The 22,302-nt window shown below is 41.6% G+C and overlaps 1 protein-coding gene across 1 annotated transcript; it reads left to right on the forward strand.

Moving 5' to 3' along the window:
• Positions 1-5,958: 5,958 nt before the first annotated feature.
• LOC110534348 lies at positions 5,959-16,759 on the forward strand. The gene is made up of 6 exons (XM_021619151.2): positions 5,959-6,164; positions 12,399-12,719; positions 13,004-13,306; positions 13,802-13,897; positions 14,016-14,071; positions 14,331-16,759. Exons 1-6 carry the CDS (start codon positions 6,122-6,124, stop codon positions 14,460-14,462), a joined length of 951 nt encoding a protein of 316 aa, XP_021474826.2. The 5' UTR covers positions 5,959-6,121; the 3' UTR covers positions 14,463-16,759.
• The last annotated feature ends 5,543 nt before the right edge of the window (positions 16,760-22,302 follow it).

Genomic DNA, 22,302 nt, shown 5'->3' on the forward strand with positions numbered 1-22,302 from the left:
ATCCGCTTCAAGCTAGATGGGCCATGTTTTTCACCCGGATTCGGTTCCCATCTCGTACCGGCCAGGCTCCCAAAACACCAAAGCCGACACGCTGTCCCGCCTCTATGATACTGAGGAGCGGTCCGTTGAGCCAATTCCCATCATTCCACCTTCATGTCTCGTGGCACCGGTAGTATGGGAGGTGGACGCGGAAATAGAGATGGCCTCACGGTTAGAGCCGCCACCCCCCTAACTGTCCAGCAGGGGCTCAGTACGTGCCGAGGGGGGTCCGGGATAAGCTAATCCGTTGGGCTCATACTCTCCCCTCCTCGGGTCGTCCTGGCATTGAGAGGACAGTGCGGAGTCTTAGAGGGAGATACTGGTGGCCCACGTTCGCTAAGGACATGAGATTTTATGTCTCCTCCTGCTCAGTCTGCGCTCAGAGCAAGGCTCCTCGACACTTGCCTAGAGGGAAGTTACAGCGCCTCCCCGTTTCTAAGTCCTGCCGTCTCATCCCATTGCCTGGTCTCCCTACGGCCCTGCAGACTGCGCAGGCCTTGTTTACCCGTGTCTTCCGGCACTATGGAGTGCCGGAAGACATCGTTTCTGATCGGGGCCCCCAATTCACGTCCAGAGTTTGGAGGGCGTTTATGGAGAGACTGGTGGTCTCGGTCAGCTTGACCTCGGGTTTTTACCCCGAGAGTAATGGGCAGGTGGAGCGCTTAAACCAGGATGTGGGCAGGTTTCTGCGGTCATATTGCCGGGACCGGCCTGGTGAGTGGGCGAGGTGTGTTCCTTGGGCTGAGCTCGCTCCGCCACTCCTCAACGAACATGTCCCCTTTTGAGTGTGTATTGGGTTACCAGCCGGTCCTGGCCCCATGGCATCAGAGCCAGACCGAGGCTCCTGCAGTAGAGGAATGGGTACAGCGCTTCAAGGACACCTGGATAGCCGTCCAGGAATTGCTAAGGTTAGCGGGAGAATGGCAGAAGAGGAGCGCTGACCAGCACCACAGTGAGGCCCCCGTGTTTGCACCGGGGGACAGGGTCTGGCTCTCGACCCGAAACCTACCCCTCCGCCTGCCCTGTCGGAAGCTGTGTCCGCAGTCTGTGGGGCCGTTCAAAGTCCTGAGGAGAATAAACAAGGTGTGTTACAGGTTACAACTTCCTAGGTATTACCGTATTAACCCCTTGTTTCATGTGTCTCTCCTCAGGCCGGTGGTGGCTGGTCCCCTGCAAGAAGGTGAGGTGCCTGAGGTCCCTCCGCCCCTCTGGACATCGAGGGGTCCCCGGCGTACACAGTACGTGGCATTCTGGACTCAAGACGCCGGGTGAGGGGCCTACAGTACCCCGTGGACTGGGAGGGCGGTGCGGGTGGTGCTCGGCGATCGTCGTCACCATCCTACTAGCCGGCACCGATCCCTTTTTCGTTTGTCTGTTTGTTTTGTCTTATTAGTTTCACCTGTGTTTATGTTGTTTGGTTTAATTAGCTTCCCTATATTTAGTAGGTAGACACGCCCTTGTTTTGTGAGGGATTGTCTTTATGTTATGTGTGTGCATTTTAGGTAGTGGTGGATTTTCTTTTCTTTAACTTGGCACCCTGTGGTTTTTGGGTTGTCTCGTTGTGTGTCCCGCGCCCTGTATTTGTTGGGCTTATTATTTTGTTGTGCCTCAGTAAAGCATTTAACCTCAGTGGAACTCTCTCGAGGTCTGATTCCTGCACCCACCTAGTCCCGCGTGACAGAGTTCTAGAATTTATGGAATGGTTTGTACCTAATACAATGCTCTTAGTTTTAGAGATGTTCAGGACCAGTTTATTACTGGCCACCAATTCCAAAACAGACTGCAACTCTTTGTTAACGGTTTCAGTCACTTCATTAGTTGTGGTTGCTGATGAGAATATGGTTGAATCATCAGCATACATGGGCACATATGCTTTGTTTAATGCCGGTGGCAGGTCATTGGTAAAAATTTAAAAGAGTAGAGGGCCTAGGGAGCTGCCCTGCTGTATACCACACTTTACATGTTTGACATTAGAGAAGCTTCCATTAGATAGATTGCTCTGAATCCACAATATGTCAGAGGTTGTAAAACTCATAACACGTTTTTTCAACAACAGGTTATGGTCAATAATATCACAGGCTGCACTGAAATCTAACAGTACAGCTCCCACAATCTTCTTATTATCAATTTATTCCAACCAATCATCAGTCATTTGTGTCTGTGCAGAACATGTTGATTGCCCTTTACTATAAGCATGCTGAAAGTCTGTTTGCTAAGAGCTGGCAGCAAGCTGGTAAGTCAGAAGGTCATACACAGGGGATCCAAAAAGGCAAGAGTACAGACAGGGTAAAGGCTAGTAATATCATCTGGGAGATCAGGCAATAGGTTGATAACAGGAAATCTGATAGGCTAAAGTACAGGTGGGGAATAGGCAAAAGGCATCGTTGGTGAGGCAGGCAAAAACTATCATTCACGGGAGGAGTAAATTAGGGGAAAAACAGAGCTACGAATAGAAGTGTGTCACAAAACAAACAATACTTCACAATGATGGGGTGCAAAGAACTGAACTAAATAGTGTGTGATAATGACATACGGGTGTGTGAACAGGTGATCTGAATTCAGGTGATTGGGATCTGTGGAGTGAACTGCGTTCAGGGGGTCTATGTGTTTGAGAGTGTGAGCTGGAATGTGGGCTGGAAAGTGAGCTGCATTCAGGGGATCTACATGTTTGAGAGTGTGAGTTGGAAGCAGACATTACAACTAAAGGCCGCTTTACCACTCTTGTGTAGCATAATTACTTTGGCTTCTCTCCAGGCTTGAGGACAAAGACTTTCCTCTAGACTCAGAATAAAGATATGACAGGAGTGGCTATAGAGTCAGCTACCATCCTCAGTAGCTTTCCATCTAAGTTGTCAATGCCAGGAGGATTGTCATTATTGATCGATAACAACACTTTTCCAACATCTCCTACTCTATCTTCACAAAATTCTAACTTGGAATGCTTTTCTTTAATTATTAGTTTTTTTATGCATGAATATGATAGCTCACTGTTCGTTGTTGGTATTTCCTACCTAAGTTTGCCCACTTTGCCAACGAAGTAATCATTAAAATGACTGCCAACAGCAAATGGTTTTGTCATGAATAAACTATCTGATTCGATGAAAGATGGAGTTTAATTTGTCTTTCTGAGCATCATTTATTTTGAAGTACTCCAAAGTTTTTTCCATCATTCTTTATATTATTAATCTTGGCTTCAAAATACAGTTTCTTCTTGTTTTTGTTGAGTTTAGTCACATCATTTCTCAATTTGAAGCAAGTCAGCCAGTCAGATGTGCAGCCAGAATTATTAGTCACTCATTTTGCCACATTTCTTTCAATCATACAGATTTTCCATTCCTCATCAATCCATGGAGCCTTAACAGTTCTAACAGTCAGTTTCTTAACAGGTGCACGTTTACCTTTATTCAACTAGGCAAGTCAGTTCAGAACAAATTCTTCTTTACAATGGCAGCCTAGGAACAGTACCTGCCGCCCAATAAAATGGGTACGGATACAGCTTTAGAACAAAGTTCTATAGTATTAGTAAAAATGTGATCGATACTGTCATGACGTTGCCCTCTTTGGGTATAGCAAGCCCCATCCCCCTCTCCCTGTCTCCTACATACAGGCTGCTGTGGTCAGAGAGAGGTTGTAAATTCCTGGAAGAGATTATCTCCTCATGGCCACAGTATAGAGACAGAGTGAATTTTCATAGAGAACAAAGGAATTTCTTCCACCTCACAGAACTTGAGGTCCGAACAACATTTATGTTCCGGAGAAGGTATAAAAGGTCGATGAAGAATTCAGCTACAAACTGGTCCGGTTGGTACAATTTGGTGAAACTCATGGGAGACAATACGGCCGGCCACATTACCATAACACTGTTTATATAATAGCCTCAGATATGAGGTTTACATCTAATTGTTGTATAAAATGAATGAGTGAAGATGATACTGTTTGTAAAATTGTGTAATGTCATTTTGGACTGTTTAATGAAGAAAACTACAATTCCATTTGGAGTTCAACTAAATCAGAGGACCGTCCATGAGCCCAGTTATGGTTGGGCATCCTGGGACAGGCCCTTTTCTGCAATTCCGAATATAACCCCCACCTTGAGAATTTCTCAACAGACCATGTTTCTCACCATTACGAGAGGACAAAGGTTGCAGACCAGCTTACATTGACAATGAGAGGACCAAGGTTTGAGACCAGACTTCTGAATATTTTAACCATCGCAAGCGGTTAAACTCTTAGACTATCGATACCGACAGAATAAGAACAAGTCTTTGATATTAATTACTAGTCTGCAGCTAAGAATTCGGTATCATCGAACGCGAAGACTGACAACCGCCAAAATATCTATCCATAACGACATAAATGAATGTCACTCTGAACTATCCATTCTAACCACGACAGAGAGAGAGAGAGGACGGATACTCTCCAAAAGAAACTAACTTTTCAACAGAGACCCTAATGACACACTGAGCGTAAATATATATATTGATTGCAATTGTTTCCGAATGAGTGAGCGTTCATGTGCAAAGGATTAGCATTTCAATTGTATAATTATAAACTGTGTGTTGTCTTATCTCAGTCGACCCCCACTTCCCTTTTGTCCACCAAGCCCCGATGCCGGTTTATCCCACTAGGGAAACTCCGTTATCATTTCCTTGTAACTATCAACTGTTTGTTTATGCATTTCTGTGAATTACTTAGTAAATCAATTATTTAAGACAATTGATGTATGGATGACTCATAGTGAAAAACTGGGTTCGTACAGATAGCCAACTATTTACAACATTTGGAATGAGACTAACATGAGGTAAAGTACATCATTATTTAATTAAGAAGACTAAATGATCAGATATGAAAATATCTGAAAGTTATATTGGGGAAATTATAACTTTGTAATCTGAATATTTCCCTTGGTGCCCCGACTTCCTAGTTAATTACAGTTACATGATTCATCAGTTTTCATCACGTAATAATAATTACAGAGAACCTTTGATAAAAACTAAGTCTTCAGTTAATGATAGTAAAGACACGACAATACATGTGGATGATCTTGTTCCTGTAGTGTTTTTAAACACCCTGTTATGTTGATTAATAACCTGAACCAGATTACAGGAACTGGTTACAGTGAGAAGCTTCCTCATGAGCGGGCATTTTGATGAAAACCAGTCAATATTCAGGTCCCCAAGGAAGTAGACCTTTCTGTTTACATCACATAGACTATCAAGTATTTCACATATACTGTATTATTTAGATACTGACTATTAGCACTTGGTGGCTTATAGCAACACTCCAAAAGAAAAGGCTTTAGATGTGACAAGTGAACCTGCAACCACAGCACTTCAATAACACTTGATATAAGATCTTCTCTAAGCATTAATGGGATATGGCTCTGAATATAGACCTGGCTCTCAAGAGAAGATAGGCAATGTGCACACGGCTCACACAATTTGGTGGAAACTGAGCTGCAATCCTAACTTCCTGCCAAATGTATGACCATATTAGAGACACATACTGTATGTCCCTCAGATTAAACAGACCCACAGAGAATTCTAAACAAATCCGTAACCCGTATTTATGTTTGTACTTTAACTATGTTACAACATTGTATATAGCAATAATAATGACATTTTAAATGTCTCTATTCCTTCTGAACTTTTGTGAGTGTAATGTTTACTGTTTATTTTTATTGTTTATTTCACTTTATTTATCTATTTCACTTGCGTTTGGCAATGTAAACATATGTTTCCCATGGCAATAAAGTCCTTTGAATTTAAAATGACAAGAAGGGACACTCCCCACTTGCTCTAACATGTTTGCCTGATAGAGAGAGAGAGACATCGCACACAATGTGTGAAAGAGAGAAAGAGGAATAGAGAGACGGGGCACCCAATGCGCACGTGTGTGTGTGTGAGAGAGAGAGAAAAATAGAGAGACGGGGGGCACCCAATGCACGTGAGAGAGAAATAGAGAGACGGGGCACCCAATGAGAGAGAGAGAGAGAGAGAAAAAGAGAGAGAGAATGTGTTGCAATTGGTGGGAGAACGTAGAGTGAATTATACTTAATCTGAACACCCTATTGAAAAGAAAAATGATAAGATTCGTTCTCTGGATATTACTCTTTCTCAAAAGTGGTAAGTCTGCCTTGTCAAACTGAGAGTCAATTACAAAAGTAGGCTACTATCATGTTACATGACTCTTGTGTAATTGATGTGAATATACTATATTATTGCAAAAGTGTTATGGCAGATGGTGCAGAAAAATATTGTTATAATTACACAATCGCTTTTTGGTCATGTCCTTATTGTAAAAGAGAAAATGTGTTCTAGATGACTTACTGGTTAAATCCGGGATGCCAATTTTTGGGCTCCAGAGTGGTAAAGCAGTCTAAGGCACTGCATCTCAGTGCTTGAGGCATCACTACAGACACCCTGGTTCAAATCCAGACTGTATCACAACTGCCCGTGATTGGGAGTCCCATAGGGCGGTGCACAATTGGCCGGGTTTGGCCGATGTAGGCCATCACTGTAAATAATAATTTGTTCTTAACTGACTTGCCTAGTTAAATAAAGGTTAAATAATAATAATGTAAAAAAGAAAGCTTGGAGTGAGATTTGCAATGTGAATTTCATTGCCCCCTGGCACAACCCCTAGATGATAATTGTCATTTCCTGCAATTCTACACGTTTGACATGACTTAGGCGTATGACCAGGGTAAAACAAAAAAATAACAATAAACACAGGTCAGCTGTATTCAGGACTCCTTTAAACTCCAAATTTGACCCGTTTGTTACTTTTTGTGGGGGGTGAAATGTAAAGTACATTTTTAATATTCATGGTTGATGCAGTGGGGAACCAAATCATAGATTGCAGTCTCCTTATCCATACACTGCTTTCAAGGTAAGTCCACAAACATTTTGTAATTTGGGTGGACTATCTCTTTAAAATAGGGCTGGAAGAAAATCCTGCTTGCTGGGTCGTCCTCCTCTGAAGTACTGTGTGTTTGAAAATGTTCTTGTTATAACAATTCATTTCTTACTAGTTGAAGATCCTTGACATCATCTTACTCTACACAGACAAAATATAATGTGTTCATGAGTCACCGTACCATCTCTGCCTAGCATGTGCACAATACTAAAATGTCAAAAAAGTATACATTTAATAGCCAATGCTTATATCGTTTTTTTCTTTAACCTTTATTTAACTAGGCAAGTCAGTTAATAATAACAAATTCTTATTTACAATGACGGCCTACCAAAAGGCAAAAGGCCTCCTGCGGGGACGGGGGCTGGGATTAAAAATGTACAAAATAAAATAAAACAGAACAAAACGCACATCACGACAAGAGAGACACCCCAACACTACATAAAGACAGATCTAAGAAACAAATCACATATCACTGTCAAATATACAGGATACGAACGTTCCGTTCAAGCTAAAAACAATGGATATGTAGCATTTTGCAACAACAACAAAAAATGTATACACATCTATGGACAAAAAAAAAACATAACTAATAATTTCTTATGAAGAAAAATGGTGGATATAGTGTTTTGGAAGTAAACTCTTCAAATCTATCCCTGAGTAAAGTAGTCATAGTTCTTGTACCCAGTCAACATTCAAAATGTAAAGTTTCATCATGCGTGTTCAACTTACCCAGAACATCTAGCTTTACATCTGCAACGGTCCGATTATGACAGACACTCATATGGGCCCTTGTCATTGTGCACAGCAGAGATGATTGTGAGAGAGAGGTCTTTGTTGATTTTCACCCTCTTCTTATTTGTACGACTTATTAAAAAACTGTCCATGAATGGATAACATATCCTCATATAATTCATTTTCAAAGACATAAGTAGGCATATCAGATTTCAAATATATGACTACAGTGGCAAAATTGTGAAGAAGTGGAATAATCAAATAAGTGTGGGGAATAGTTAAACACAGTAATGAGCCGATATGTTTGCCCATTGTCAAGAATGAGAATTGTTCCACTGATCAGACTAAATAAAGTAAATAGCTAATTCAATCTCCTGAAGAATAGATGACATAAATCTGCCCCTGCACCCTAACCAATTATTTTTCTAGTTATTGTTCCCCCTCTAGAATACAATTTTCACTTTTGGGTTCACAATCTGTTTGACAAAATTATTTTCATAGTTACAAATCAGGTCACCCTACCAAACGTCCCTGCTAAAACGTATTGTAGTGTAGTCTGTCTGCTGCCTTTTCGTTGTCACAGCCTAAATGCCAATCACCAATTGTGGGGACTAATGCAAGAGTGGTTGAAATTGACTTTAGTACGTACTGTCTGTAGTGTCTTAGCTCTTATTACTAATGGATAAAATACGAAAGACTCTGAATACAATGAAGTGAACTGGAGCTTCACATTTACTAAACCTAGTTTGTACAAGAATAACATAGAGCAACACTGCACATGACTAAGGACGCATCACGATCTGAATCTCTATTGTCGTCATGTCATGCCACAGCACTGTGAACAGCCACACATTGAAGCACATGATTAGTCTCGTTATCTAAGGGATCAAGGGGATTGGATGGAAAAATAAACGCCCCTCAAGATTAGAGTGGAGCTGAATGGAGAGAGAACCATCTCTGCTGAGTTTCTAAAACTCTAAAAAAGAGTAGCATGGTACCACTGTTATATGTTGTCAACAAAATTAGGTGGTTGTTTCTCCAGTCCGTATTGCAGAATGCAGCATTTTGACAGCAAAATGACATCAGACCCCTCCTTTGGTGATTGTTGTTTAGGCTGTGACAACGAAAAGGCAGCAGGCAGACCTACCTACAGTGTAAGTTTTATTCTAGAAAAAATAGAAAAATAATTTGGTTCGAGTGTAGGGACAGATTTATTTTAAATTTTTATTTATTTCACCTTTATTTAACCAGGTAGGTTAGTTGAGAACAAGTTCTCATTTGCAACTGCGACCTGGCCAAGATAAAGCATAGCAGTGTGAACAGACAACACAGAGTTACACATGGAGTAAACAATTAACAAGTCAATAACCCAGTAGAAAAAAAGAGAGAGTCTATATACATTGTGTGCAAAAGGCATGAGGAGGTAGGCGAATAATTACAACTTTGCAGATTAACACTGGAGTGATAAATGATCAGATGGTCATGTACAGGTAGAGATATTGGTGTACAAAAGAGCAGGAAAGTAAATAAATATAAACAGTATGAGGATGGGGTAGGTAAAAATGGGTGGGCTATTTACCGATAGACTATGTACAGCTGCAGTGATCGGTTAGCTTCTCAGATAGCAGATGTTTGAAGTTGGTGAGGGAGATAAAAGTCTCCAACTTCAGCGATTTTTGCAATTCGTTCCAGTCACAGGCAGCAGAAAACTGGAACGAAAGGCGGCCAAATGAGGTGTTGGCTTTAGGGATGATCAGTGAGATACACCTGCTGGAGCGCGTGCTACGGATGGGTTTTGTGACCAGTGAACTGAGATAAGGTGGAGCTTTACCTAGCATGGACTTGTAGATGACCTGCAGCCAGTGGGTCTGGCGACGAATATGTAGCGAGGGCAAGCCGACTAGAGCATACAGGTCGCAGTGGTGGGTGGTATAAGGTGCTTTAGTAACAAAACGGATGGCACTGTGATAAACTGCATCCAGTTTGCCTAGTAGAGTATTGGAAGCTATTTTGTAGATGACATCGCGGAAGTCGAGGATCGGTAGAATAGTCAGTTTTACTAGGGTAAGTTTGGCGGCGTGAGTGAAGGAGGCTTTGTTGCGAAATAGAAAGCCGACTCTAGATTTGATTTTAGATTGGAGATGTTTGATATGAGTGTGGAAGGAGTTTACAGTCTAGCCAGACACCTAGGTACTTATAGATGTCCACATATTCTAGGTCGGAACCATCCAGGGTGGTGATGCTAGTCGGGCTTGCAGGTGCAGGCAGCGAACGGTTGAAAAGCATGCATTTGGCTTTACTGGCGTTTAAGAGCAGTTGGAGGCCACGGAAGGAGTGTTGTATGGCATTGAAGCTTATTTGGAGGTTAGATAGCACAGTGTCCAAGGACGGGCCGGAAGTATACAGAATGGTGTCGTCTGCGTAGAGGTGGATCAGGGAATCGCCCGCAGCAAGAGCAACATCGTTGATATATACAGAGAAAATAGTCGGCCCGAGAATTGAACCCTGTGGCACCCCCATAGAGACTGCGAGAGGACCGGACAGCATGCCCTCCGATTTGACACACTGAACTCTGTCTGCAAAGTAGTTGGTGAACCAGGCAAGGCGGTCATTAGAAAAACTGAGGCTACTGAGTCTGCCGATAAGAATATGGTGATTGACAGAGTCGAAAGCCTTGGCCAGGTATTTGGCCTTGGCCAAGACGGCTGCACAGTACTGTCTTTTATCGTTGGCGGTTATGATATCGTTTAGTACCTTGAGCGTGGCTGAGGTGCACCCGTGACCGGCTCGGAAACCAGATTGCACAGCGGAGAAGGTATGGTGGGATTCGAGATGGTCAGTGACCTGTTTGTTGACTTGGCTTTCAAAGACCTTAGATAGGCAGGGCAGGATGGATATAGGTCTGTAACAGTTTGGGTCCAGGGTGTCTCCCCTTTTGAAGAGGGGGATGACTGCGGCAGATTTTCAATCCTTGGGGATCTCAGACGATATGAAAGAGAGGTTGAACAGGCTGGTAATGGGGGTTGCGACAATGCCGGCGGATAGTTTCAGAAATAGAGGGTCCAGATTGTCAAGCCCAGCTGATTTGTACGGGTTCAGGTTTTGCAGCTCTTTCAGAACATCTGCTATCTGGATTTGGTTAAAGGAGAACCTGGAGAGGCTTGGGCGAGTAGCTGCGGGGGGGGCGGAGCTGTTGGCCGATGTTGGAGTAGCCAGGAGGAAGGCATGGCCAGCCGTTGAGAAATGCTTGTTGAAGTTTTCGATAATCATGGATTTATCGGTGGTGACCGTGTTACCTAGCCTCAGTGCAGTGGGCAGCTGGAAGGAGGTGCTCTTGTTCTCCATGGACTTTACAGTGTCCCAGAACCTTTTGGAGTTAGAGCTACAGGATGCAAATTTCTGCCTGAAGAAGCTGGCCTTTGCTTTCCTGACTGACTGAGTGTATTGGTTCCTGACTTCCCTGAACAGCTGCATATCGCGGGGACTATTCGATGCTATTGCAGTCCGCCACAGGATGTTTTTGTGCTGGTCGAGGGCAGTCAGTATGTATTCTTGTCTTTTGTAGATTTGATTATTTATTTACAATTCTCATTCTTAACGATTGGCAAACATGTTGTTTCATTACTGTGCTTGACTTGTCAGCAAGAACACTACTCTTATTCCCCACACGTATTTGATTATTCCACTTCTTCACAATTTTGACACTGTAGTCATATATTTGAAATCCGATATGCCTACTTGCGTCTTTGAAAATGACTTACATGAGGCTATGTATTTTTGCAGCCATTCATGGACAGTTTTGAATAATTCACATAGGCATAAGATATTAAATGCTCCAGGAATGAAAAATAATTTTCTAATGTTAGTATCATGCAGAGATAAACACATTATATGTTGTCTGTGTAGAGTAAGATGATGTCAAATCAAATCAAATGTATTTATATAGCCCTTTGTACATCAGCTGATATCTCAAAGTGCTGTACAGACCCCCAGCCTAAAACCCCAAACAGCAAGCAATGCAGGTGTAAGATCAAGGATCTTCAACTAGTAGGCATAAACCACCTGAATATTGATATTAATTTGATTTCTCTTGAAGGTTGGGTGAATCTGAGAAATACTGTTTTTTTTAACAAGAACATTTTCAAACACCCAGCACTTGGAAAAAAGACCAGGGGGGGGGGCAACCCTCCTGGAGAGCAAGCAGGAAATCTCCCTGGAGGGGGAGGGGGGGACCCCCAGTCCCCCGTCTAGGGATTGCACCAGGGGGCAATGAAATTCACATAGCAGACCGCACTATAAGATTTTTTTCAAAAGTTGTCAGCCCTGTAAGAGGTGTGCCGTGAAAGCTAATGAAGAGTGTGAAATGAATGTGTGTCTCACAGCCAACGCTCGAGCGTTGGCAGCTCTGGGTTATATAAAGGTCAAAATAGTCACATTTAGTGTTCATGAGTTAGAAATGTGAACTAAAGTGTAGGCTACACCTAGTAGCCATAACTACAACTCAATGGATTATAAAATAATAATAATACATAGACAATACAAACAAAAAAGTAAGTAGGTCACTGCGTACTTTAAAAGTATAAATTAATTAATCCTAGTCTATCATGTGCTTGGCTTGGATCTGGGATCGCCTACAGGATTTAGTCCTGTTAATGCTTTGTATTGATGTAGCTACTGCCCTTAGCCAATGTTTTCTTTCTTCTTTTCAGATCTGATTGATGCTGTAAATGTGTCGGGAATAGAGGGAATGAAAGTAACTTTACCGACTGGACTTAATGACCTACCTAGTGGCACTATTATGGCATGGTCTTTCCCATTGAATCATTCAGATTCATTTGATAAACTAGCTATGCTGAATGCAGGTGTGATTACAACGGACTACAGTAGGAAGTTCAAAGACAGACTGAAGCTGGATACTCAGACTGGATCTCTCACCATCAGAAACCTCACCATCAGCGACTCTGGACTTTATACAATGTTTATCATCAATACACAGAGTTCATCTAAGATTACAAATCTAACTGTCTATGGTGCGTGTCTGGCTTCTTGTTTTACTTCCCTTTTTTCGATTCTCTCACTTAGTCTGTTACCCAGTTGTTTTCAATGAAGATCAAGAAAGACCTTTTTATTTAGTTACATGTTTTTCAACTAACATTTACCATGGCAGATCTGAGTCTACACATGTTTGCAAAAGAAGTAGCCCACTTCATATATGTTCAGGTCTCATTTATGACATCTTAGTTTTCACTGTCAACACATCATTTTTTATCTCTGTTTGTCATTGAGTCACTGCTTAATCATTCTGCTATCCCAGCCTCAGTGTCTGCTCCTCACATCAGTCCCTCAGTGGACAGTCCATTTGAAAAAGTGAGCTGTTCCTTGGTGTGCACTGTGAAGAACGGGAGAGAGGTGATCTTGTCCTGGTACAGAGGAGGGGAGATTCTCAACCAGACCAGCAGCCCTGATCTTCTCACCAATCTCTCTCTCCCTCTGGAGTTAAACAAAAGAAACATTGACACCTACAGATGTGAGGCTTCCAACCCTGCTGACTCAAAACGAACTCCACTCAACTTTCAAACGCTCTGCCCTCAATTGTCCTCACGCTCTGCCCTCAAAGGTATTGTTTTCCCATTTTGTGGATCAGTGAGAGCCAACACCCAGACAGTGTCTGCTATTCATTTCCTCACTAACAGCTTATTTTGTAGGATAGTGAAGGGAGAAATATTTTTAACAGTAAAACCTGGAGGGTAGTTTTTGCAAAATCTCTCAACATGCGTATTATCATGTTGTAATTATTTTAACTTATGTATTACAGGAATCAGATTTCTGTATTTATTTTCCTATGAGCCGTGTAGCCTACCTTATAATACCTTCATCAATGTCATTCATCAGTATTGACTAAAGCACAGGGCATGGGTTTGAACAGCTGAATTTAATTTAGACAGGAAGAATATAGGCTTCAGGTGAATACAGGGCAAGGCCACATACAACATACAGTTGATTAAAAAAATATGGTAGATGAGAAGAAGTTAATGAAAATGATATGACAGGCAATGCCAAATGAGTGACTGAACTGTTCCCTAACCCCCATCCTCCATTTTACTCCTGACAGAGTCTGGTCGCAATCCTGTCCCAATCACACTGGTTACATTGTTAGCAGTTGGGATAATAAGTGTTGGTACTTACTGGGCAATAAGAAAATGTGGAGGTAAGTACAATCTGTGTTACAGTTGACATCATACAGAGCACCCTGAAGGCAACATATACAGAACATACACTGTAGGTAATCATGTAATATTATGCCTTTTCCCTTTATTTCAATGCAGCCTGCAAGCAAAGAGAAGAAGGCCAACATTATGTTGATGTGAACTTTCAGAGATCGGTAAGGTTTTTGTGTATGGATGTGTGTATGTACTGTGTATATACATGTGTGTGCATATTATGCTACTTTATATGCAACTTCTGTATCTGTGAACACACACACACATTTAGGATGGAAATGGTCACCTGTTGTTGGCTTGTATAACATACCAGCCAATATGAAAATACAGAATACACAAGAACAAGCACAGTTTGCAAATGGTTTGATCTTATTGATTTACAGGCTTCTGTTTCTATTTGTTTATGTGCTGGCTTTACAGGTTGGGGATACACTGGTATCTGGCACCGGAGGAGTCTGTTCACCAGAAGAGTCTGTTTTGTACTCAGATGTCAGAATCTTAGCTTCTGTTCAGACGGGACTGGATTCAATCACTCCTCTCTCAAAGCTGTGACCTTGGCGTGGTTTAGAGGCTTGTGTGTCTCAATGACCCTGAGAGCTACGTCGGAGGGGGCTTTGGCCCCTGTTAGGTTTAGCCATGCCGGATTGGTCTCCGGTGAGGGGCCAGACCAACGACAGCATTGATCCTACATGTTTCACGTTGGCATGATGCTATAGGGAGGCAACTATACCACTCTGACAATGTTACATGCTGTGTGTACAGTTGAAGTCGGAAGTTTACATACACTTACGTTGTAGTCATTAAAACTTGTTTTTCAAGCACTCCACAAATGTATTGTTAACAAACTGTAGTTTTGGCAAGTCGGTTTGGACATCTATTTTGTGCATGACATAAATCATTTTTCCAACAATTGTTAACAGACAGATTATTTCACTTATAATTATAATAAACTGGTGTAGTTATTATATTTACATGTGATCAGAAGCATAGCTGATAGGAATGTGTTTTACAGAATATAGGCCTACACAGAAGACTTCTGATCTTCTGTACATCACTGTTCTATCTGCAAGGTTCTTTGAAAAATCCCCTGATGTTAGTCTAACAACAAAACCCACAAATGGAGAGAGAGTGTGGGACTCTTATGGTTGCTCAATTAAGACTACAAATATACATGTATCAAAATGAACTTGTCATCCAACGTGGATTCCATCAACCCCCTTCATCATCCCCATAGTATAGTCTGTGTATGTGTGTGCATGCATATGCATGTGTGCATCCGCGATTTAATGTTGTGTAGAAATGAGCTTATTTCTCACCATAGCATGTGGTTATCGCTTCTCTGTCTGTTCTCTTTGTAGTCAGTAGCCTATATGGGTCAGTCACTCTCATTCTCACTTGCTTATAGGAGAGATGTGGTACCTTCCTCCAGCACTGTACAGCTTCTCTTACGCAAAATAGCTCAAGCAACAAACCATGCTTTCAATCTCCTTTAGATAAGAAAGGAGATATAACAGGTATAACAGATTGACCCTTGCCCCCCGACACATATACTATTACAGCATAACACCTGGAGGCTGAGACAGGAGGACTCGGGAGACACTGTGGCCCCGTTCGACGATAACCCTGGACAGGGCCAAGCAGGCAGGATTTAACCCCACCCACTTTGCCAAAGCACAGCCTCACACCACTAGAGGAATATATCTTCAAACCACCAACTTACTACCCTGAGACAAGGCCGAGTATAGCCTACGAAGATCTTCCCCACGGCACAAAGAGGAGGAGGAGGAAGATCAAGAAGAGGAGGCGGAACAAGCAAACTAGCCTGGATAAATCCAGTATGTTTGTGCTATCATATCAACTCCTTGTCTGTCCTTGTCATGCCAAACGCTGGCATGTTTGGCATGACAATGAGTGAAAAGGATTTGGCATGATAGCACAGACTGGATTTCTTCAGGCTACAAGCACACACCATAAAATGGGAACTAGAATTAACTAAGTTGTGTTAGCATTATGCCATAGGCTATGTAATATATGCAGATTTAACAAAATGGTGCAATTATCGTGCATTTAATTGAACTTGTCTGTCTGGGAAAATACTAAAGCCCCACTCCTTACTTTGAAAAACAACAAGACAGCAACTCTGCCACTTGGTTTGCTATAAAGCTGAGGAATAGGGCTGAAGAAACAAACCATAGAAAGTCCCACCAAGTTGACTGCTTTAAAATGGTGTATGTCTTCGATGTTCAAAGGCACTGACCATACTCAAGTTTTGTGCAAAGTGCGCTCTCTATCCAACTCTAGGGAGTGAGGTTACTTAAAAACTGTGATGCAGCCTTTGCTTGAGTAGCTTCCTCAGGAGCGGTTAGTTGAGTTTGTATACAAGAAAAAGCAAGTGGTGAATTTCTTAACAATTTTGTTCAGGTCTCTTATCATGTGGACTTTAGACTTGATATTACTTTTTTGTGTTTTTTAATTCTCAGTGTGCTGGAGACTGTACATACTAAAGTTGAGACAGAAGTGAAGACAGTAGGCTGGCTTCCATTGACCCAGGTTTATTCCACAAAAGCAATGTTGCAACAAAATAAATGCGACATATGTAATGGAAACAGAGGGTATAGAAGACATTTTTTGTAAAGATCGACAATATTTGTATCCATTCGACATGGGTTGGTTTTTCTTTTCTCAAACTTTCTTTATTGCGACAAATGAACTCAGGTGGGATGTGCAACTCAGGACCACAATAACCCACCGGCACAGAGCTAAAGCCTACAGTTGTAGCCATGAGGGCTGTGTACTGAATGTCAACTTACACTCTTCAGATGAAGTACAAATAAAGGAAAGTAAATATATGGCTAGGGAGGGTGTGACTAACTGACAGAGATACACAGATGCTCACCTCCAGGAAAGGTTCTGCAAACACTCAGGAGTCATGTGTTACTTTGCGTACTAACTGTGTCTGTGCTTGCAGTCTTTCTGGCGTCAGAGAAGTCCAGCTATTCAAGTAATCATTGTTAGAGAGTGTGTGTGTGTTTGTGTGTTACTTCTGCTTTTTCAACATTTAGAGAAGTGAATCAGACAGGTTAAAAAAAATGCAACTGTCTGACCAAGCAGAGGAAGTACCACTTTATTGGACCTGCATCCTGTGTCCAAACATGTTTGAATTTTTTGGGCTAAAATGTCCTGGTACTGTAAAGTTTACAATGCCGGTGACCTTAATAAGGGCCCCAGGACCAGTTGAAGCAAAATAGCCCCCATAACAACAAAGATCCACCACCATATTTTACAGTAGGGATGAGGTATTTTCTACCTATGCATTGTTCTTTCATAGGCAAAACCCACCGCTGCTGTGTGTGGCCAACAAGATTTATTTTCAGGTCATATGACCATAGTACCGGTTCCAATGTCATTTATCAAACTCCAGGCAGTCATATGGTCAGATGTCATGTAAATAGAGGTCTTTGGCCACTCACACCAATGGTGTGTAGTATTTATATTTTTTGCTAATCTTTATCAAGGCATCCAATCATTTCGGACCCCTCTGTACATATGTGACTGTCTCTGCTTGTGACCACAGACTCCTTTCCTTTCCCATCAGTCCGTCACATTGTGTGGTCAGCGCTTTTCTGTCACATGTTACTTGTGGTTTGACCCCACTGAGAAGCAGCCCCACACAGTCTTCTCTGCGTACAGGAGTCCAATCTGACACCTATGTGGTGAAATACCACTGCTATGAATACGTTACACTTCAGCGAACAAAATAATTCTCAATAATACAGGTCTACTCATCAGTTTTACAATGGTCGGATCCATTTAGGCCTGTAGGGGTCTTTAGATTTCTAAAAGATAAAGTATAACAATGGAAAAAGTAGAGCTATTCTGCATGGGGGGGTAGGCCTTGGGTGTGTATCTTTACAGTACTTTTATACAACAGTGCTTTCACATTTTCTAACTGAAAGATGTATGCAAAACGGTAATTTGCATACCTAATTTGCTTAGAAAATGTGTTCTGCCTGTTCTTCAACACAAGGGAGCCTCCAGCATACATACTCCATGCACTTGATAATATAGTATGAATATGGTAAAAGCCTAATACAGTGGGGCAAAAAAGTATTTAGTCAGCCACCAATTGTGCAAGTTCTCCCACTTAAAAAGATGAGAGGCCTGTAATTTTCACCATATGTACACTTCAACTATGACAGACAAAATCCAGAAAATCACATTGTAGGATTTTTAATGAATTTATTTGCAAAGTCTAGGTCCAAGAGGCTTCTAAACAGCTTCTTCCCCTAAGCCATAAGACTCCTGAACATCTAATCAAATGGAGCTACACAGACTATTTTCAGTGCCCCCCCTTTACACCACTGCTACTCTCTGTTGTCATCTATGCATAGTCACTTTAATAACTCTACCTACATGTACATACTACCTCAAATGACCGTTGCCCCCTCACATTGACTCTGTATCAGTACCCCCCCTGTATATTATTATTTTATTTTTTTATAATCTCGGTACTGTTATTTCACTGCTGCTCTTTAATTACTTGTTACTTGTATCTCTTATTCTTCTCTGTATTTTTTAAACTGCATTGCTGGTTAGGAGCTCTAAAGTAAGCATTTCACTGTAAGGTTGTATTCTGTGCATGTGACAAAGACATACATTAATTTCCAAAGGAACACTGCATTTGCATTGCAGCATTGTGTTGCAGAGGCAGTTGCAGTGCATTCTTTGTGGTGCATATGTTGGATGTATCGACTGTATGCATCAAACTAGACGGTTGTCAGTGATCAGGCCTACCACTGTTGTGTCATCTGCAAACTGTAATGTAGGTGTTGGAGTCGTGGGTGAACAGGGGTGAACTTTAGCTCAGTGCGAATGTTGCCTGTAGTCCATGGCTTCTGGTTGGGGTATGTACGTACAGTCACTGTGGGGACGACGTCCTTGATGCACTTATTGATAAAGCCAGTGACTTGTGATGTACTCATCAATGCCATCAGAGGAATCACCAGAATATGTTCTAGTCTGCTAGCAAAACAGTCCTGTAGTTTAGCATCTGCTTTATCTGACCACTTTTTTTATAGAATCAGGAGGATAGAATTGTGGTCAGATTTACCAAATGGAGGGTGAGGGAGAGCTTTGTATGCATGTCTGTATGTGGAGTAATGGTGATCTAGAATTTCCTTCCTCTGGTTGCGCATTTAACATGTTGATAGAAATTAGGTAAAACTGACTTAAGTTTCCCTGCATTAACTTTTTTACGATAGGGGGCAGCATTTGGAATTTTGGATGAAAAGCGTGCCCAAAGTAAACTGCCAGCTGCTCAGGCCCAGAAGCTAGGATATGCATATTATTTGGTAGATTTGGAAAGAAAATACTCTAAAGTTTCTAAAACTGTTAAAATTATATCTGTGAGTATAACATAACTTATTTGACAGGCGAAACCCTGAGGACAAACCATCCAGAATTTTCTTTTTGAGGTGACTGTTTTCAAATGTTTTTTGTGAGGATCTAGATTTCTAAGGCACTTGCTTGCAGTTCCTATCGCTTCCACTGGATGTCAACAGTCTTTAGAAATTGGTTGATGTTTTTCTTTTGAGTAATGATGAAGTATGGCTGTTCAGAACTAGGGTCAAGTCTAGTGTACTGTTGGGGCGCGCGACCTGAAATCTCGCTCCACTTTGTTTTTATCCTGTATTGAACACAGATAATCCCGTCTTAAATTTTATCGATTATTTACATTAAGAAATACCTAGAGTTGTATTCGGAAAGTTGTTTGAAATGTTTGGATCAAGATTACAGGTAACTTATTAGATATTTTGTAGTTATGTTGCGATAGTTGGAACTGGTGTTTTTCTGAATAAAACGCGCCAAATAAATTGACATTTTGGAGATATAACAACGGAATTTATCGAACAAAATTACAATTTATGATGTTTATGGGACATATTGGAGTGCCAACAGAAGAAGATCTTCAAAGGTAAGGCATGAATTTTATCATTATTTCTGAGTTTTGTGTCGCGCCTGGCGGGTTGAATTATGATTGCCATGTGTTTGTTTGATGGAGTGCTGTCCATAGATAATAGCATGGTTTGCTTTCCCCGTAAAGCCTTTTTGAAATCTGACACGGTGGCTAGATTAACAAGAAGTTAGCTTAAAATTGGTGTATTGTACTTGTGAATGTATGAAAGTGAAATATTTGTAATAATTGTTTTTAAATTTCGCACTCTCGGCACATCACCGGATGTTGTCGAAATGTTCCGCTAGCTGAACCCCTATCCCAAATAGGTTTTAAATTCCCAAGTCACTAGGAGCGCCGCCTCTGGGTGAGCTGTTTCCTGTTTGCTTATTTCCTTATACAGCTGAATGAGTGCAGTCTTAGTGCCAGCATCCATCTGTGGTGGTAAATAAACAGCACGAAAAGTGCGGATGAAAACTCTCTTGGCAAATAGTGTGGTCTACAGCTTATCGCAAGATACTCTACTTCCGGCGAGGAAAATCTAGAGACTTCCTTAGATTTTGTGCACCAGCTGTTGTTTACAATTATGCACAGACCACCCCCCGTCGTCTGCTGTTCTATCTAGCCAGTGCAGCGTATATCCCGCTAGCTGAATATCCATGTCATCATTCAGCCATGATTCCATGAAACATAAGATGTTACAGTTTCTGATGTCCCGTTGGTAGGATATTCGGGATCGTACCTTGTCTAATTTATTGTCTAATGATTACATGTTGGCAAGTAATATTGACAGTAGCTTTCCCACTCCCCTTCTGTGGATCCTTACGAGGCACCCCACTCTGTGTCCTCTGTACCTGCGTCTCTTTCTCTTGCCAATGACGGGGAATTTGGTCTTGTCGGGTGTCTGAAGTACATCCTGTGCGTCCTGCTTGTTGAAGAAAAAAATCTTTGTCCAATCTGTGGTGAGTGATTGCTGTCCTGATATCCAGAAGCTCTTTTTTGCCGTAAGATACGGTGGCAGAAACATTATGTACAAAAAAACACACATAATAGCACAATTGGTTAGGTGCCCGTATAACTGCTGCCATTTCTTCCGGCGCCATTTTAAAGAATGGCAGAAGTATTCAAGTATACATAAGTATTCAGACCCTTTACTCAGTACTTTTTTGAAGCACTTTTGGCAGCGATTAAAGCATTGAAAGTGTCTGTTAAATTACATAACGATTTTACAATGTATACTGAATAGACTTTTTAGCTTCATGCTGACATTTTAACATTATATGGCCACAAATTTTCACTTTCACAGGATAGAGACGGAAGATAATGTGAGTGAGTGAGTGAGTGAGTGAGTGAGTGAGTGAGTGAGTGAGAGAGTGAGATGTGGGATGGAAAAAGAGAGTTAGATATAGAGAGCTCCATCGTAAGGCATTTAAGAGTATGACAAGTTTCTATGTGGAGACAATCATTATCATAAAAAATGCTTTAGCCATTGAAAACCATTTTGAATTGCTTGAATTGTGTGGTGATAATGATTTGCCAGGCTTAGTCGGAACTGGAAAGTGTGGTTGCCATGCACAGACAGGAGGGCATAGAGATGGGGGTCAAACACAATCTTCCTGTTGCTGTGAAATACATAATGACAAGCTCACCAATAGCATCTTAATTGGATTAAATGCTCATAGACTAATTTAAAGATATGAGGGGTAATATGAATGACGATTATTTCCATTTACTGAGACTTGTAGTGAGGGTCTTTGTCTCTAAGCTAGACAGGAAGTTGTGGGGCTGCAGAGAAACATAGATTATAGATAATTGGGGCAGGGAGAAATACACCATCTTTGACTGATAACATCAACCACACGGCCAAGGTGACAAACACTAAAAACCTGTTGAAACTAGATGTGGGATTCAGAGTAGGCCTAGTGCCAAATAAAGTAGCTTTAAAGTGTATAGAGTATGATCTTTTGAGGACATGCTAAGTGCTTTATTTGTTTCTTAACCATGGTGGAGTCTTAGTGGAAGAAGCTGCTGTGCGAAACTCGTAGATTTCACATCTGGCCTAAACAGGGAGGACCTCCGTGAAAATAGGGGAGTGGGATGGATTTCCAGACATTCTGTCTTTTGGCAGCCAGATAAGTTCTTTATAAACTCAAGCTGAAGTTATAGTCATCATTTCCGTTATGATGTTTCCGTTTATGTTGTGTGTTTAGGGGGGTGGGTGGGGGGGGGGCTGAACATTACAAAAGACAAGGCTAAACTGTGTCAGAGGACAAACTGAAAAGGGTAGATATAAGTAACTAGAAATAAGGGTTACGTAATGCAAGATTCACAAGATGCCTTTCCACACTGAGTTGGAGTGTGGCAGTGTTGAATATTATCGTCTGAAAGATTAAGTGCAATCATTAACGCGCACCACTCTAATGGTGGCAGAAACATCCT

The sequence above is a fragment of the Oncorhynchus mykiss genome, chromosome 10, assembly GCF_013265735.2.
Source record: "Oncorhynchus mykiss isolate Arlee chromosome 10, USDA_OmykA_1.1, whole genome shotgun sequence".
Classification (NCBI taxonomy): Eukaryota; Metazoa; Chordata; class Actinopteri; order Salmoniformes; family Salmonidae; genus Oncorhynchus; species Oncorhynchus mykiss.